This window comes from Alosa sapidissima, chromosome 7, assembly GCF_018492685.1.
Source record: "Alosa sapidissima isolate fAloSap1 chromosome 7, fAloSap1.pri, whole genome shotgun sequence".
NCBI classification, from domain to species: Eukaryota; Metazoa; Chordata; class Actinopteri; order Clupeiformes; family Clupeidae; genus Alosa; species Alosa sapidissima.
In genome coordinates, this window is record NC_055963.1 from 19,345,148 (window position 1) to 19,363,244 (window position 18,097).

The 18,097-nt window shown below is 41.5% G+C and overlaps 3 protein-coding genes and 1 pseudogene across 5 annotated transcripts; 2 read left to right on the forward strand and 2 right to left on the reverse strand.

The window, feature by feature from the left end:
- Positions 1 to 31: 31 nt before the first annotated feature.
- LOC121714028 (60S ribosomal protein L22) lies at positions 32 to 4,739 on the reverse strand. The gene is made up of 4 exons (XM_042099160.1): positions 4,659 to 4,739; positions 4,058 to 4,168; positions 3,728 to 3,852; positions 32 to 242 (listed from the first exon to the last, which is right to left on the reverse strand). Exons 1-4 carry the CDS (start codon positions 4,668 to 4,670, stop codon positions 98 to 100), a joined length of 393 nt encoding a protein of 130 aa, XP_041955094.1. The 5' UTR covers positions 4,671 to 4,739; the 3' UTR covers positions 32 to 97.
- Positions 4,115 to 13,212, forward strand: rnf207b (ring finger protein 207b). 3 transcript variants are annotated; one of them, XM_042099149.1, is made up of 18 exons: positions 5,202 to 5,301; positions 5,663 to 5,853; positions 7,541 to 7,673; positions 7,803 to 7,947; positions 8,185 to 8,266; positions 8,403 to 8,478; positions 9,161 to 9,286; positions 9,444 to 9,490; positions 10,492 to 10,564; positions 10,812 to 10,880; positions 11,012 to 11,080; positions 11,329 to 11,447; positions 11,629 to 11,806; positions 11,918 to 12,103; positions 12,234 to 12,285; positions 12,368 to 12,485; positions 12,741 to 12,824; positions 12,932 to 13,212. In XM_042099149.1, the coding sequence occupies exons 2-18, from the start codon at positions 5,663 to 5,665 to the stop codon at positions 13,089 to 13,091; spliced, it is 1,908 nt and encodes a 635-aa protein (XP_041955083.1). In that variant the 5' UTR covers positions 5,202 to 5,301; the 3' UTR covers positions 13,092 to 13,212. The 3 variants fall into 3 exon arrangements, with proteins under 3 accessions (XP_041955085.1, XP_041955084.1, XP_041955083.1); XM_042099151.1 differs by lacking the exons at positions 5,202 to 5,301; positions 5,663 to 5,853 and adding an exon at positions 4,115 to 4,195; XM_042099150.1 differs by lacking the exon at positions 5,663 to 5,853 and having other exon boundaries at positions 5,186 to 5,301.
- icmt (isoprenylcysteine carboxyl methyltransferase) lies at positions 13,192 to 17,462 on the reverse strand. The gene is made up of 5 exons (XM_042099159.1): positions 17,201 to 17,462; positions 16,737 to 16,825; positions 16,374 to 16,543; positions 16,046 to 16,263; positions 13,192 to 15,239 (listed from the first exon to the last, which is right to left on the reverse strand). Exons 1-5 carry the CDS (start codon positions 17,417 to 17,419, stop codon positions 15,057 to 15,059), a joined length of 879 nt encoding a protein of 292 aa, XP_041955093.1. The 5' UTR covers positions 17,420 to 17,462; the 3' UTR covers positions 13,192 to 15,056.
- Positions 15,425 to 15,588, forward strand: LOC121714638 (annotated as a pseudogene).
- Positions 17,463 to 18,097: the final 635 nt, after the last annotated feature.

The following is an 18,097-nucleotide window of genomic DNA, read 5'->3' on the forward strand; positions in this document are numbered from 1 at the left end:
TCCCAAAGAAAGAGCCATAGTGAAACAAAAGTGAAATATCATCATAAGAGTACAATGATTTATTGAATGTACAAAAAGAGAGGAAAGCTTCGTACATCTAATCCTCATCTTCCTCCTCCTCCTCATCCTGGTTGATCTGGAAGTAGCGTAATTCATAGCTTTCCTTGGTGTTCGCAACTACACGGAGCCAGTCCCTGAGGTTGTTCTTCTTCAAGTACTTCTTTGTTAGATATTTTAGGTATCTGCAGTAAAATAAGAGCAATTTAGATATGTGATCAGAGTCTGGGCAAAACCAAAAAAATCATGAAGAATACATGACAAGCACAAGAAACAGCCATGTTTCTAACATTATTTAGTTCATAAAAATTCAGGTCAAACTGCAGCATGTCAAATCAAAGCGATGCCACATCATGAACCACATCATCCAAACACTGCACTGATGAAATAGACTGCATATCCGTCCCAACACTGATTAAATCGACTGCATATGTTATATGTGCATAGACTGCATCTGATATAAATGTGTGTGTGTGTGTGTAAGTGTTCGTTGTTATAAGTGGCTTTTGACAAACGTGCCAAATAACAAACATCAAGCTGCAAACAGCTGCCAGGCAGATAAATGTTGGTCAAGTGTTATTGAAACAGGCTGGCAATGCATTTTCTGATTCAATATGGGCGATCATTTTTACCATAACATGCTACATGCCATGAACATCATGTGAAATGGCATATGAATCGTCAGATCTGCAATCTAACGCTCTGTGTTGTTGTGATGGCACTTGATCACAAATATTTTACAAAATTACCTACATTTCAATATAAATCTATGAACAAATTGGTGTTCAATACCTCTCATAACCCCCAATCTCAGAGGCATTTTATCGTGTCAGATGTAAGCTTAATTTCAGCAACATACTAACCTGATAGACATTTACTAATATACTACACAAAGCAATCCCTTTCTGCCACTTCATTACTTTCTGATCCCTGTAGGTCATACAAAACTTTGCATGAATGTGAACACATCAAAGAAGTCACAGCCTAGGGAGTTGGCTATCAATTAAGATGCCTTCATTTCCCATGTGACAGACTGGTCACTGAACTCAGCGCTTCATTCAGCTACAGTTATCCCTGGGAGTAATCCGATGAGAACCCTAGACGAGATCAAACTCAGCACAGGCCCCCAGCATGCCAGTAAGATCTGAACACTGGCAACACTGAGCACAGAGAGGAGCAGACAGGTCCGTTTTCAATTCTCTGGTCAGCATCAGCTTGATTAGCAACTGCAACACACTATGTCCTTCAGAAACGAGTCACCAAACATTTTTAAAGACGCTTTGGCATCAGCAGACAAGTATATCTTAGGGTGTTCTCACATATAGTCCCTTTTACAAGAACCAAACTCAGTCCACTAAAAAGGGACCAGAAAGTGGACCAAAACAAAAGGGATTCAGTTTATTTTGTATTCAAATTATGCGGAATCTATGCTCGCGTTGAGAAGTTCAGCTGTTGCTGCACCGACAGACGGCACCGGCAATCAAGCCAATCGACGGATGGCACCAACCAATCAAATTACGGTTATACTTCAAGTCATTTGCATAGCTACCGTCGGGAACACCCACTGGCATGCGTTGACGGAATGCAACTGTGTGTAGAAGCCGTTAGTTTCCTTCCTGTTCACACTATACCTTCTCTGGGGGTCTCAGACCTTATAGGCTACTGCTTTGGATTATGGACTTTGTAGTTGCTCATTTCCATGTTTTTTCCTGAAATATATATGATAATATTTTCTGAATGAATTCTGATCTGAAGTTACTGCAAATATCCTCTTGAACTGTCAGTCAACATGCCAGCCATCCAATCACACTGTCTAATTCAGTGGTGGGCCCGCCCCACTTAGTTACTGTTGCTATGCCCAACTTAAGCTCACGTCTAAAATGACAAGTGAAAAGCAGCCTGTTATCTGCGCTGCTCAGTATGTAGGCTACTCGTATGTGTTCGACAGAGCGTAGCAGATCATGAAAAATGGTGAGCAATGTAATCTTATGTTCCCTAATTCTTCATTAGTTAGGCTTGAGGGGCAGCCGTGGCTTACTGGTTAGGGCTTCGGACTAGTAACCGGAGGGTTGCCGGTTTGAACCCCGACCAGTAGCACCGGTTGAAGTGCCCTTGAGCAAGGCACCTAACCACTCACTGCTCCCCGAGCGACGCTGTAGCAGGCACCTCACTGCGTCAGGATTAGTGTGTGCTTCACCTCACTGTGTGTTCACTGTTTGCTGAGTGTGTTTCATTAATTCACAGATTGGGATAAATGAACCAAATTTCCGTCACGGGATCAAAAGAGTATACTTATACTTACCAATAGCTTGAATAAAAAGAAATTCAGCTCAACATTAACGTTAGAACACACTAAATTTGTAGCCAAATTACAAATGTCTGTAGGCCTATCATGAGCCTAATGATAATAGTTATTTTTAAATAATAAACAACATACCTTCTCTTTTGGCAATATAAAGTCAAGTAGGACAAAATAGGCTATTCTACAATGCAAAATGTGAGAGAACACAGGGCGATTTGTGTTCATAATGCACAAATAATGCGAACCGTGCCGCGGACTTCAAAGCGAACCGTGCCGAGACTACCTCTCGAGTTTGGTTCGCGTTAGAGGGGTCCGAGTCTGGTTGACGTGTTCACATATGCACAAAAATTGTCAATCAGCCAAGGGAACCAAGAACTATCAACACACTATAGTCACCAAACTTTTAAAGACACTTTGGGCATCAGTAGACAAGTATATTTGACCTAAAGGGTACCACAAACTCAACTTCCTGTGACACTCGCCTGGGATCAGACACCACAAATCAGTTCTCACATCAGATTCCACTACCCATGACCTGCATATCCAGCCAAGTATTGATGATAAGAATATCCAAAAGAACAATAGAATGATTTGACAGAACTGCAAACAATGTCAACCACTCCATCAAATGATGATATGGACCAACAAGCTTCACCACAATACAGCATGCAGTACTCCACTGAACCTCTGCATGTCCAAACTATTTGCAAGAGGGGGGTACACTGGAAGATATAAAAAGTAATTTCACCCTGTACGTCACAAAACAGTAACAAAACATTTTGTTTAATAGCCTAATTACTGAACTGACAATCTAACAGTAACAGTAGGAGCAAAAACTGTACAGTGCTGTTGGTCGTGCACGTCAATTTGTATATTAGTCACACTTCTCGTGTCACTTGCCTACTGTCTTGAGGTGAGGGGCGTACACATTACATTTTTTTACATTACATTAGGCTGACGCTTTTTAACCAAAAGCGACTCTCAACAAGAGAAACAATCAAGATAGCGTAAGATAAGGACAAGTCAGTGCAGCAGTGAGTGCTACTTCCATACAATCAAGTGCTAAAATTAGCAAGTCTAGTTGTAGGTAGTTTTTTGAAGGTAAAGAGGGACGATCCTGCTAGTAGTGCGTTCCACCAACGGTACACCAACAACAGTAGACTTTTTGCTCTTACTGCCTCTCCAATCTAGGCATATTCCCTCTGTTCATATCAACACAGCAACACATTTCACGGGCACGGACATCCACATGGACTTGATTTGTGCAACTCTCGTGGCTGATGCAGATGTGTAAGATGCTGCAACTTTTAAAATTCTCTCACACACACACAGTTTTAACATGAATGCAAAAGAATGCCACCACTGTACCTCTTGGAGAAGGGCACTTCTGAAGAGACTGTAATCTTGCTCTTGCTCCTCTCAATGCTCACCACGCCACCTCCCAGGTTCCCAGCTTTCCCGTTCACCTTAATGCGCTCCTGCAGGAACTGCTCCTGTAGTACGAACAGAAGTGAGACAACAGGTTTGGACATGGCTCAACGCAACATCAGTCAAGAGCCATTGCATATGGAAATGCATTTTTAAAATGCTTTAAAAAAGTATTGTTCACATCTATGTGAACTCCAGGAAAGGCTAGTGGTTATTTTTTTTGTTTGACGTTTAGATTTACCACAATCAAAACGTGTATTTCTCACGTACAAAGTTGGCAGCATCCATGATGCCATCTTCGACAGGGTGGGTGCAGTCCAGGGTGAACTTCAGGACCTGCTTCTTCTTCTTGCCCCCTTTGGCGGCTGGCTTTTTAAGTTTCTATGTTCATAAACAAAACATCACATGGTAAGAAATGTGAGCGCAGACATTAGCTACTTACTTGATTTGACCAACGTTACGTTAGCTGCGTTACCTACAGACTGACCAAGTACTATTTTCTAAGTGGTGTTGTGGTTTTGGGTGAAAATATCAATTTCGTCCAAATGTAAAACTACAACTCCGAAGTAACTGTTGCTAAATGTGACTGGCTATAATTAGACCGTAAGATTAGTGACCAAATGGATAGTGAATTCTCTAACAGCATGCTGTTACCTGCTAGAAGCTACCTAGCTAGCAAGTTAGCTACATGAGTTCGCTACGAGGCCTTGGGATATACGCGATTACATTTGAAAACTGGGGTAGGTGATTGTGATTTAAACTCTTGATTGCGTGAACCGAGTTTAAAGACAGTCACCGGTTATTTAACAGCCTCTGAAAGTTTGTTAGCTTCAACAATATCGAAGATTTGAACCACATGATTTGTACGCACCACCGGAGCCATGGCGAAGAGTTTTGCAGAAAGGAAGAATTACCTGTGCGCATGCGTCAAATAATAGTCTGCCAAATCAAACACCGTTAACATCGATTGATCAATTATATCACAACTTGGAAATAATGTAAGACTATAAGATAATATAAGTAGTCTCTTCAGTGATGTATCCAACCGTCATTGATTGATTCAAATTAATGTAGGCTACTGTTTAATTCTTTAGGTAATTTAGAGACCTTTACTGGATGTGTAGGAGTGACAAAAGGTTTTTCTCCCACTCTATACAACTTTGCAACCACTTGTTTCGACAACAGCTTCAGGCTTCATGAAATATATGATAGGTCAGGGGTCATACATCACCATTGCTCGAATAAAGCATGCAAGCATCTATGAAAAGCACTGGGGGATTGGAGGTCCAGATATTTTAGTCACTTGTTGACAGATAGAAGGGATCTGGTTTCTCTATTGTCATCAGGAGCCATTCACTGTCCCATAACCACAACACACACCCACTTACTTTGCTGTACCGTGGCCAGTCCCTGTCACCCGTGACGTACCCAGTGCTCCTCAAAGTCCCCCACAGTTTTTAAGTGTCATTCATATCAGTAGGCAGACCCGGCAGGGAGAAAACCAAAGGGATAATGTAAGAACTTGACTTTTGTTTGGAGTTATGTGGTGGTTTTGCATGCTGTTGGATTTTGGATTATGATATCTTATTTATTATGTGTTTTTTTCTGTGTTGCTTCTGAGTCAGGGAGTTGACTCTACATCTGATTGCATGAATTGTTATTGGTCTACTCGGTCAGATCTACTAGATCAGAATTTACATTTTTACAGAATATGGTGTTCCAAAGCATATTAATTAGGGAACACAGCAAAACATTTCATCATACATTACATACGTTGTCGATAAGCAGTCTAATGGCATACTCTTGGAAAACTCTTGAAAAGTCTTCAGTCATACACATACACACAGAGGAGCTGAAGAATCTCTGTATTTCCAGATGTCTGGTGGGATCTTCTCCCCTTTGGATAACCTCTATGACCTAGACAGTGCCAACTGCCACCCCTTGGTGTGCCACTTGTGCCATGAGCAGTATGAGCACCCATGTCTGCTGGATTGTTATCATACCTTCTGTGCTAGCTGCCTGCGAGGCAGGGCTGTGGACAGTCGGCTAACATGCCCCCTGTGTGGGTAAGCATCTGAGAATGCATTGCAGAGGCCAGTTATGTAATGCCTATACTAAAACACTGACACTGGAGAGATGAAATTATATTTAACCTAAACAACCCAGTAAAGCAAAAGTAGCTCTGTTTATATTCAATTTAGACCAATGGTCACGCTTCAGAGCTATTGCAGGTCACAGAGGATTGTTTGTTGTATTCTAATTGGGACTCTATTCATAGACCGATGTGTACCCAAAGGGCACTGTTTGTCTCTGGCACACCCAGAAGTGCCAGAGAATGGGAATGGCAGGTGTTGGGGGGATTACCTGAGAGACTGTCAGCTGTGCTGTAAATCCTGCTCTTGCGTTAGCCTGAATATATTGTATACTAAACTAAAGCCATGGTGGCAACAAATCAACATTCAAGACACCCTGACATATGGCTCTAGAAGTTTTGATCTCTTGAGGTTATTGTTTATAATAGGTTATATTGTATAGCTTAGGAAATTGCTGGTACCTGCTGCTTGTCTTGTGTTTGTAGGAGAAGGTAAGTCTTGGGAGTTTTGAACAAAGTAGTTTTACACAAAGCAGAATTAAATGGGTTGGCGTGATGACGGGGTGTGAAATATGCCTAATCACTAACTTGCTTTGTCGCCTGTGTTTGCAGTGCATTTACTGTTTTTTTAAGGGAGTATCTTTTTGTACAAAAGCTCTGTTCGCCTTTAGCTCTGTTTGGCATCTGAAACACTAAAAGCCATATACAGTACAGCACATTCATACCTTGATGGAGTAGATTGCATTTATAATCATCCAATGCATTCGTCTCTAATGGACAGCCATTATGTGGTCATTACATCTGTGATCTGTGTGATCACTGTCTGTAACTGTATACCCCATCAACTGCCTTAAGTGAGACGTTCGTATCTGTCTAGCTTTGAAATGTGGTGATTCCAAACATTAAACAAATGTCTTTTTCTGACATTATTTTCTACACTACAAAAGAATTCTACATCACAGAAGTGTAAACATGTCCAAGCTGACGCAAGAAAGCATAGTTGGTGTGTACACAATCATACCATTTGTGATAGCTCTGTTTTACGATTAGGTTTTTTTTATCACATAGTGAAAGTGTTGGGGTCTGCTACAAGCCAGAACACCGTGGAACTATTTTTGCTTTGGTCACCTTGGCCTCAGTTCTCCCCTATCTAGGAATTCAAGGCATAGCTATTTGTGGCATTGTTGCTATGAGAGCTGGACAAGACAATGGGAATGACAATGTGAACCTTTGAAGTCTGAGTAGGCTAAATTAACACATCAGTTTCAGTAGGACTGGGGGTATCGGCACAGATGCCAACATTTGGTGGCAGCAAATAATTCTAGTCTGTATTAATTCGATTTAATATTGATTTGATCTGAGAAGTGACATTTGAAATACTATCACAGAGATTTCAGCTCTAAAGGGAACTCTAGCTTAATGGAATTGTTGCACTCCCCTACACATCAACTCTAACATGCATTCTCCCCTACACAACAACATTAACATGCATGAAGAAACCATGACATGTAGAAACCATGACACCCATAATTTGAACAATACTGTTCCATATTGTTAAAGGTTGATGTTCCCTGCTTGACTTTGTTCTAACAGACATGTGTGTGTGTGTGTGTGTGTGTGTGTGTGTGTGTGTGTGTGGTGTGTGTGTGTGTGTGCTGTAGACATCAGACAGTAGTTAAAGGCATATGTGCGCTCCCTCCTGAGGACCGTCTCCTAAAGTTCCTTGTGGACAATTCTACTGACAGTGAAGAGACCGTGCAGTGTGCCAACTGTGACTTGGAGTGCAAGAAGCAGGTACTCTATCAGACACTAGACTCTCTCTCTCTCTATCATTATCTCTTTTAGTCTCTCCTAACATTCTAACCTTGCTTCTGAATGTAAGGAATTCACCTTTTGTGTGTAATGTCTTGTGCATAACAACAGGATGTGGATGCAATGTATTATTGCAACACTTGTAGCCAGCCCCTGTGTGGAGACTGCAAAGAAAGCACCCACAAGGCCAAGATGTTCTCCCGACACGAGATTGTCTCCTTGGCCAAGCGCACCAAAGAGGCCCATAAAAAATGTGGTATGCATACTCACAAACACTACAGAGTACCCAGGTATCAGCTGACCCAATGACAGACTGGGCCCTAATTTCTATTGATTGGTTTTACTTTACTTTAAGCACAGAATTGTTCCTGAGTCTGTTACATTGCTGTAACATTTTATTCCTGTTGTGCCATAACTACCTCCACATTTTCTTTTTTTGAATGAGAGGTCAGTGTGTTATGGTTTGTTGAGTGTGTGCACTGCCTCTTCCTAGGCCTCCATGAGGAGCTCTATATCATGTTCTCCACTGAGAAGAAGTCCATGCTGTGTATCAACTGTTTCAGAGACATGCAAGTGTAAGTACAAACACTGCAGCTCAGATATATCGCCACAATTTAATCTGAAAGATGGAGGTATTGATCTTCAAACACTGCTCTGGTGTGTGTGTTTTGTGTGTGTGTTTTGTGCGTGTGTGTTTGTTTGTCTCTCTAGGGAGAGCAGAGCACACTGCATTGATATTGAGACAGCATATATGCAAGGCTGTGAAAAATTGGACCACGCCGTCCTAGTGAGTGGTGAAACTTTCAGACATAGGATGATTTTATTAACATGACCACATTCAAAATAAATACAAGATGCTCTGTATTATGTAGCTTTACAATGTGCTGAATTAATGTACAAATTATGACAAAATTTTCATTTAATGTGATGTATGCCTTATAGCATAAAACACAGTGATTATATGTAGTGTTAATCATCTTTTCTCTTCTAAAGGTACATGTTATGATATATTATATATGTTTTATATGATGTATTTTTATTACATACTTTAAAGGCGCTCTAAGCGATGCTGGGTAATGTCACTTCTGTTGACGTTCAAACAAAACAGAGAGCTAGCTCACTACTTCCTCCCCCTTCCTCCCGTGCAATTGAAACTCTCCTAAACACACATCTCGTCTGTGATTTGCTGGAACAGTTTGTTATGTTTTTATGGGCAAGGTTTGCCCAAGTTGTTTTCTGGGGGTTTTTGGAGCCTGGGTTGTCCACAGAGATCCCGTTTTTTTTACAGTGTATTCAGGCAGCTAGCGAATGGTGAGTTGATGTTTGTTGTAAGTGACAACAAATGTTTTAGCCTAGAAAACGTATGACATTGTTTAGAGCACCTTTAAGCAGTATTAAACCTCTGACTATAGGGATGTGACCCTTTCACATGCACTCTCTTATGCGTTATGAAACCTTGCACTCTACAGGCAGTGAAAGAACTACAGACATCAGCCAAGGAAGCCATTTTTCTGCTAAAGGCCATGATTGGAGAGGTCAGGACAAATGTGGACGAGGAGGAGAATGCCATCTGTACTCTATTCAACAACATGCAGGTGATGACTTTGAATGACCTTTACCAATACTCTCTAGTGGGTTAGCAGCACCTTATCGTTTTTCTGTTCTGAGCTCTCAAATAATGAGATACCACAAATGTGTCATGTAGTTTTCAAAAAGGACCTGAAACTTACTTGATTTAATTTTAATTACAAGGAGAAACTGGCTGAAAGAAAGAGGATTCTCCTCAAGGCTGCCAAGAGGTGGGAATAATCTCTTTTATTTGTGTGTCCATCACTGGGAAAACAACATAGCACATAAACTCAACAGGAGGTTCAGCATAAAAGGGAATAAACATGTCTAGCAGCTGGATTATAACATATGCATTGCAAATCGGCCTGAGTAGAATATGGCTTTCTTGCATAAACTGTTCGTCAAAACGAGGTAGGATATTTGTGTGAGTTCAGACTTTTACAATATGGTCTCCTGCCTTATGCTTATATATTAATGTAGCAGGAGGCCATGATTATGCACAGTGCATCAATACAAAAAGCATTATGGGCCATTCAATGTCTGCAAACGGATATATCATGTTACTGTTTTAAAGATGCTCCGGTGAGATCATCTCGTAACATGCTCTCAATGCCCAGTGTGTGTTACTGGAATACCGATCAACTTGAAATAAATAATCAGCTGCAGAGTAGGAGATGCTGTGCATTAAGCTACAAGTATTTATGGACTCCTGAGGACCCTTAATTTAATCAACTATGATGTTAAAGCAATTTGATGTTTCATAACAAAAAGGGCCTCTGGCTTTTAGCCATGTTGCAGAATAAGCTATTTTGTATTCTAGCAGGATCGGATATTTTTTATAACAAGGATGTTTCTTTGGTTAAGACAGCAGGTCTCCTTTAGTACTGAATGTCATTTTTGTTTTATAATGCGTATGTTTCTATGGTTAAGACAGCAGGTCTCCTTGAATGTCATTCTCGTTTTATAATGCGTATGTTTCTTTGGTTAAGACAGCAGGTCTCCTTTAGTACTGAATGTCATTCTCGTTTTATAATGCGTATGTTTCTATGGTTAAGACAGCAGGTCTCCTTTAGTACTGAATGTTATTCTCGTTTTATAATGCGTATGTTTCTATGGTTAAGACAGCAGGTCTCCTTTAGTACTGAATGTCATTCTCGTTTTATAATGTGTATGTTTCTATGGTTAAGACAGCAGGTCTCCTTTAGTACTGAATGTCATTCTTGTTTTACAGTCAGCATGAGGAGAAGGACCGCGCTTTCAAAGAGCAACTGTCCCATTTAGCAGCTCTGCTCCCGACCCTCCAGGTATGAACTCAACCCTCTGTATGGAGTATTTACATGACCATTCACCAATATGGTGTTACCTGCTCACAATCACAACATTACTAGTCACTCATTGTAATTACAGATTACTTGACTTCCTGTTTTCTGACTGATGTGAATGTTGTAGCTCACAATGATTCTAGGAAAATAAATATATAAACCAAAGTATATTAACACATTTTACAAAGACAGATCATCTAATTCTATGTGTTTTTGTTTTTTTGTGCAGGTTCATCTTGTGACATGCTCCGCTTTTCTTAGTTCAGCCAATAAATTTGAGTTCCTTGACATGGGTTATGTAAGTGCAGGGAACTTGAAATTCATGAAATATTGATGCCAACATTCCTCTTGTTCTTCTCCTATTGATGGCTCATAGTACAGATTTGAGAACTGCTGCAGCTTCTAATTAAATAACTCTTTCTTCATCAGCAACTGATGGAGAGGCTGAAGAAGATTGTGAAGTTGCCTCACAGACTAAGGCCAGCTCAGAGCAGTAAAGTAAGACATTTCTCATTTGTGCACATACATAATACATTCTTCCTCTATCTCCCTGTAACGCCCAGAATAACTCATACCTGAATGACTCATCTGAAATGTCATAATAGAATACGTCAAGTGTAATATTAAGGTATTGGGGGGAGGGCAAACACCATAATGCGGATATCACGACTCTTAAATGTCTCTGTGTAATGACTTAATGTTCTGGAAATGCATTATTTAAAAGAAATGACTCATGCTTCGGGCAGATAAACACAGAGTACCGGTCAGAGTTCGCCCGCTGCCTGGAGCCACTGTTGCTGATTGGACAGCGCCGCTCCTTCTCTGGCAGCGTCTCGGGGTTGTGCCTCGGCGGCTCCAGTGGACTGTGAGTCCCTTCCTCATGTTCTGGACCATTTAATTTGTATAATGCTTTTCAAAACACTCAAGGACATAACAAAAAAAACACTGCTTAAACTGATGCTCTAAAAATGTACCTATTAGAAATCCAAACCAATCTTGTTTTGGTTCTTGGTAATGTTGACGGTAATGTTGACCCCCTCTCTCAGCTTGCAGTCCTCCCTCTCCGCACCCTCCCACTGTCCGGTGGCTAGTGACATGTCCCTTAGCTCGTCGGTGGTTCGGAAGCCAACTGCCCACCGCTACATCAGCACCAAGGTCCTGCTGGCCGAAGGAGGGGAGACGCCCTTCACTGACCACTGCCGCAACTACGAGAGCAGCTACAAGGTAACCGAGTGCATGAGCCTGCCTGATTTGATTTCCATCCTACTGATCTGATGAGTTTGGGAGAATTAGTCAGTCTGTTTTCAGATTGTACAAATGTTTTGATGTGTTAAGACTCTCCAGACCGAAATCCAGATGCTGAAAGACCAGGTGCAGGAAGTCCACAGAGATCTCACCAAGCACCACTCTCTCATTAAAGCCGACACCATGAACGAGATTCTCGAGAAATCGGTGCACGTCGACCGGGAGATCTCCACAGAATACTCTTCCGTAGAAAAGACGAGATCCTTGTTTGAAGAGGTGAGGAGGATGCAGAGCTCTGAATGAACCAGCCTCACATAGACTAATATGATAGCCACAGCAGTTCATGGTATATACATACATAGTATACAGTGGTAAAGCTCTCACCATATGTAAATCAATTTTCTAGGTCTGGGAGGAGACCTTTCAGAGGGTAGCAAATGAACAGGAAATCTATGAAGGTAAAAAGACAAAAAAAAAAGTAATTTCAATTCAATTGCAGGTCAAAATGAGAGATTTATCTGTATGTTTCTGTGGCTGCAGCACAGCTCCATGACCTGCTCCAGCTGAGGCAGGAGAACTCCTACCTGACCACCATCGCCAGGCAGATAGGGCCCTACATCCATTCCATTGCCAAGGTCAAGGAACGTCTTGAGCCCAGGTACTAGACAGTCTAATTGCACTGGTAATTTTAAAGTCCTTTTCGCATTTTTCCTATTAGCGTATTCTTATTATCCCATGTATCTAATGGTGCTGCAGTAAAGTTTTTACAAAACATACAATTCAAGGCTCTTGTTGTTACATAACCTCCATAACCAAGTGTTTAATTCAAAGGCCTTTTTACATTAAAACCCTGAAGGTAAAGGTATTCATAGTTGCTTTTGAAGGTAATGAGCCTGATTTTTTTCTTTAACAGGCTAAAGGACCCCATGGTGTTTAAGGATGATCGCACAGAGACCATGGTGAAAATCTATGATGATAGCAGCGCTGCTAACTCACGGCAAGTTCTTGCAGTCATAACTACACTGCTGTGCAGATCATCTTTTCTGAATGACAAATGTAATACTATCGCTGCCTTTATAACTGATTTATTTCTTGGATTTCCAGCAGTGACTCATCCTCCAGTACTGAGGATGAAGGCCATGAGAAAGTGCTGGATGACCATTTGATATCAGAGGAGACCCCACCCAAGACCAAGGACTACTACAGAACAGGCAGGCAGAAGAGTCTGACAGAACTGCCGTGTCGCAAGGAGATACCTATTTAGCACCAATACAATTAACAAATCGAGGGACGTCCTAAATCGTATCCACAAGCATGCACTGGATTTATGAACAGTGTAATAAAATCACAGCATTCATCTCAAACTGATTAAACATTTAACTTTATTTCACAGGTTTGGGGCTGTTTTATTTTTTCCACTTTGAAACCATGAGTAAATGCACAGTAATCACCTAGGAAGTAGATAGTCCTCCTCCACAGTACAAATCCTAATAGCACTGGGTCAATATTATAGTGCAATCCTGTCAGCAATATCACAGATACCTACAACATGTTCTCATGTTCGCAATAACCTAAACCCTTGTTTAGTCAGTGCACTCAATTTGTAAGGGTGTTCAGACCAATCAGATTCCACGAATCTCTGTGAAAACGTAAACGCCTCCACTGTCAGTTTACTTCCTGGCGGCCTTGCTTAGCCAAGCCAAGCTTGATCCTTCTCGTGCATCCCAAGCAAGTGGAGGTTTTCCGAGACAGCCAATGACAATCCAGACGAGCGTTACCCTTCGTGCTCAGGTCCACTTTGCTATTGATATCAGTGCTTGTGTTGGTTTCAAAAATGCGAGAGGACCAACCACTGGGGAGATGATAATGATGGGAACAAAGATTAAACTAATATGCAAAAACAAAAACAAAACAATGAAGACAATAAAAATATCCCTGAATAAAAGCATCAACCTCTGGAAAGCACAATGTATCTTTTGGTTTATTCTCAGACCAGTTTATTCATGCAGACAAGCTACCAGGGTCTGCAACTGGCCCCAACTTAAAGAAGTTTAAAATGTCACTCAGTCTGTGGTCACCCTTACAATGAATCACTACGCAACGCATCATGTAGAAACTTTCCAATGAAATAGAAGCAATATCACAATTTCTCAGAATGTGTGCCAAACTCCAGTACTACAGTTCATCAGAATCAAAAACTCAACCTACTCAGGCTACAACAACTGAGGACAGATTGTTTCTCGCATTCAGTTTGAATACTTGTGTCATTCCCATTTTCAAATGGTCAGAGAAATAAACTCGTTAGTAAAACTACAGTGACTTAGAACATAACCTTCCATGTGAACTAGCCTGAGTGGAACACTGATCTCTTAAGCCCAGCCAGAGAAATCACCCCAAAGGGAACACAATCTGAGCTGTCTGAAAGAAAACATGCATTTTCAGAGGTGCGGTGACTAACTAGGGGGCCCATCACTGTGAACAGAAAGTGTAACTTCACTGAGTAAAACTAGTTATTTCACAAGTGGCCCTAAGACTTGATCAGAGTTATTCCTGCCTCATGCTTATTTAAAAAAAAACAAAAAAACAATAAACAACCAAACTATCACCAATGATAGTCACTTCCAAGTGAACATCACTTCCAAGCTCTTCTTCTCCTCAGAAAACACATTGTAGAAGCTGCATGACCTAGTCAATGTTAAAACATACAGGTAAAGAAAATAATGAATTAAACAGTGAATAGTGAATGATGAGGAAACATTTGAGGTGATGTTTGGAGGATATGATAAATACATGGGAGGTGATTAAGATAGAGAGAATATGAGAGAGAGAGAGAGAGAGAGAGAGAGATGAAAAAGTAGTTGGGGACGATGATGACACTGATGAGGGCTAAGACACTTTGTATTGGAAGGTGTGAGTCCAGGTGTTGTGCTGTGTATGGTGGGTGGGTGTTTCGGAGGAATATGTCAGGAGGTGGTGGAGATGGTGTTGGTGGAGAATTAGGCCTCCACCGTGTTCTGAGCAGACCAGTGTCCCAAAGGGGAGCCGCCTTTCGTGCTGGTTGCCTCACGCTGTGACCCAGGTCCCATCCCCGGAGGAGGAGGGAGGGAGGGGGGACCCCGAGAAAAAGCCAGAACATCACCGGGCAGCCAGCGCTCTCTCGGTGCCTGTCAGTGGTGTCCTACAATGTGCACATCCCAGGATCTCGTACCGGCCCTTCCAAGTCCACACTTTAGGAGCCCATCCTTATGCCTGCGATGAACGGCAGGCCGGAGGACACCTTGCGCTTGTACTCGATGTAGTCCTCTCCGAAGAAGTGAATGAGAGAGATCTCCTCCTCCTCGATGCGCTCCCGGAAGAAGCGCCAGCTGGCTAACGTGTAGCCAAGGATGCACACAGGGTTGCACAGCATCACCTGAAGAAGATCATCAACACTGTTTAGACTTATGCAAATTCAGGCATGCAACATCTTATAGTTTAAACAATTGAAGTCCTAAAGTAATATAATGTCGGAATTCCCCTTTTAGCCAATTTTCAACATACTGGGTGCCCATTTAGTGCTAAGCGGGCACCTAATTTGTCTAAAACCAACGGAAGGGGGCCGCTTCTCAGCCTTTTGGCTAAGATCAAGTGTAGCATCTGGTCTTTCAGCGATCGATCGGCTTGCACGATGCTACGCTTTGTTTGTCAAATGGGGTGGGGCTGGTCCTCACACCCAGGCTCGCCCCTCGTATTGCAGTGCCGCCAGGGTGGGTGCCCTTTACTAAATGTTGCCTTACATTTCCCCTTTGGGATCCATAAAAAAAGTATCTATCTATCTATCTATCTATCTATCTATCTATCTATCTATCCATCTGTCTATCTGTCGTAGTTTAAAAGTCATCTTATTGGTATGCAGCTGTCTCATCCAAGCATCTACAGTACAAATGAAGAGTTCAGATGCAAAAGCCTCTAAACGCCACCTCTGTCAAAAATGATATGATGGTGAGTGAATACTCTCCACACATAGTATACGCTAATCAAATCATTTTGCTTCAAAACCTGCTAAATACCACTCTCTTCCTAGTCTGAGATATCGATTTGTAGGCAAAAACCTATAGGAACCCGATATTAAAAAAAAGCTCATTTAAAAGAAAAGTGGTCAGATGGATTAGAGGGTTTTGCATATGAACTCCTCAAATGGTACAGTACAGATGGTACATGATTATAGAAAAATCAAACCTGTGTGCCAATACTCCAGTAGAACCATCCCACATAGGAAGGGTGCCTGAAGAACGCGTACACTCCACTGGTCACCAGGATGTGGCTCTGGGACTTCTCGTTCTGAACGATGTGGTTGAAGTTGGAGCCCGCTGTGAACATGGCCATCTTACGCAGGAATTCGCCACATATAACCATCAAAAGCCCCAGGACGCTGAGCCAGCTCAGCTGTTTAATATCTGCAAAGGGGTGATGAAACTCATGTTTAGTTGAAGCTTTCCAAACTGAATACGAGGCACAAAGAATGAAAGAAAGCTAGTTAGGTTGAAATAAAGCTATTCATTAGGACCTGGAAATAGTAGCTTCTCTATTATGAATTCCACCCACGAAGACACAGCCGCCACAGTGTATTCCACACTGTGATTCAGAAGGAAGGAGTCTAGCGAGAGACTGCGTGGGTTGATGATCGCAGTGACTAAATACTCCGAATAGTGGAAGAAGGCTAGTGAACACATGTACCTGCAGAGAGTAAACAACATTTAGCACTGCAAATAAATGGACTGTTGTGTTTTGTGTCAATACTAGTTGTCATCATCAGTTAGGCTAAAACTCAGTCTGTTATGTCTGCAGTTTAAAGGCTACTCCAATTATAAAACAGCAGTGAAGCTGAAGCAGCAGCTGTCTGGGGCGTAAGCTACCATGGTTATCCTACCATCCAAAGTGTGTCCATGTTGTGTCTGAAAGACTGATTATCATCCCACATCCAAAGGTAAATCCGAGAAAGCATGCACGCACGGCGACCTGAGAAAACAGTCAACGGTCGTGTTATTGTAAGATGACAGAAACAACGTCCACACGCTCATAGACATCAGCATGTTAGCCTATTCAGACAGGTAAGTTCGCTTACCAGTGGCCAGTGCCACCTCTCAAACGAAGACGACTGATCCCCAGCTAAATCTACTTACCTTGCCAACTTAGCCAAGGTAATAGGATTATGCAGGCAAAAGAATGGACGGGACAAGAACTAATGTTGTTTCACCACCGTGACGCAAAGTAAAACAAGAACTAGTAATTGGGTACTAATAGTATACTTGATGTTATTCGTCAGACTTGCTTTCCTGCAGTGAAATTATCAAGACAATTCTCTAGCTAACATGCTAGCTAGCCAACACTTACCTTGTACAGCGGTCCCTTGTATATGAGTAGCAGGAAGCCGTTGATTACTGTAATATATACAAGGGTAGCAATTTTTCCATTAAATCCTGTTAAATAGTCGAAAACCCAGTCTATATCAGATGCTACTATTGCAATTAAAGGAATAAAAACGACACCGAGTCCACAGATAAAGCTGATAATACTAATTTTCCCCTCTAGCACCAACTTATTGCCTGCCATGTTGAAAACTGAGGTCTGTCTCCCCGTGAAGTCTCGCGGGTTTTACCCGGAATTCTCTACCCCTCCCATCTCTTTTGGAATGTGGTGTTGGCGACAAATGCCAGAGGGCGCTGCAGATGAAGTTAACGAAGGTTGAGAGTTAACTAGAGTCGGACTTTATAATGCCTTTTTATTCTAAGCGAATATGCTAATTATCTCATTAACTATTCATGATACAAACATTTTCAAAGAAGAAATATTCTATGTGTAACATATGCAAAATCAGAGCCGTAAAGATATCTTTATACGGCTCTGCAAAAAATGTTTTGTAGAATCGACTGAGAAAAGTTTAGTTAGTAGCTTAGTGATCATTATTGTTCTAGGTTTTGCTTGTCAGTAGGCCTAATGATAGTGAGTGATCTCCGAGCCATGAAGCTGTACTGGGTTTATACAGTCAGAGAAGTTAGTGGAAAAGGAGAATAAGTGTGAAGTAGGATATGAATGTGATTTTTTGCAAAAAATTATAGTACAGGAGCTGTTTGATAATGCCATCAGCACCCTTCAGAATTTCTCAAAAAATATAGGCTACAACCACTCACACCACTTTTTAACCACATAAAATTTACACAGTAAGATCATTTTAGATCTAAACATATAATGTTTGGTATCAAATTATGGAATGTGGAAAATTACTAGTCC

What these genes read in the sequence shown, in the direction of transcription:
- LOC121714028 (XM_042099160.1), bottom strand. An exon ending in TCATGGATGCTGCCAACTTT is followed by an intron (nt 3,853 to 4,057) that starts GTACGTGAGAAA and finishes TTCGTACTACAG; the next exon opens with GAGCAGTTCCTGCAGGAGCG. An exon ending in GAAGTGCCCTTCTCCAAGAG is followed by an intron (nt 243 to 3,727) that starts GTACAGTGGTGG and finishes ATTTTACTGCAG; the next exon opens with ATACCTAAAATATCTAACAA.
- icmt (XM_042099159.1), bottom strand. Translation starts at nt 17,419, where the DNA reads ATGGCAGGCAATAAGTTGGTGCTAGAGGGGAAAATTAGTATTATCAGC. An exon ending in ACAAGGGACCGCTGTACAAG is followed by an intron (nt 16,826 to 17,200) that starts GTAAGTGTTGGC and finishes CTGTTTTCTCAG; the next exon opens with GTCGCCGTGCGTGCATGCTT. An exon ending in ACTGGAGTATTGGCACACAG is followed by an intron (nt 15,240 to 16,045) that starts GTTTGATTTTTC and finishes GATCTTCTTCAG; the next exon opens with GTGATGCTGTGCAACCCTGT.
- rnf207b (XM_042099149.1), top strand. Translation starts at nt 5,663, where the DNA reads ATGTCTGGTGGGATCTTCTCCCCTTTGGATAACCTCTATGACCTAGAC. An exon ending in CTAACATGCCCCCTGTGTGG is followed by an intron (nt 5,854 to 7,540) that starts GTAAGCATCTGA and finishes TGTGTGCTGTAG; the next exon opens with ACATCAGACAGTAGTTAAAG. An exon ending in AAGGAACGTCTTGAGCCCAG is followed by an intron (nt 12,486 to 12,740) that starts GTACTAGACAGT and finishes TTTCTTTAACAG; the next exon opens with GCTAAAGGACCCCATGGTGT.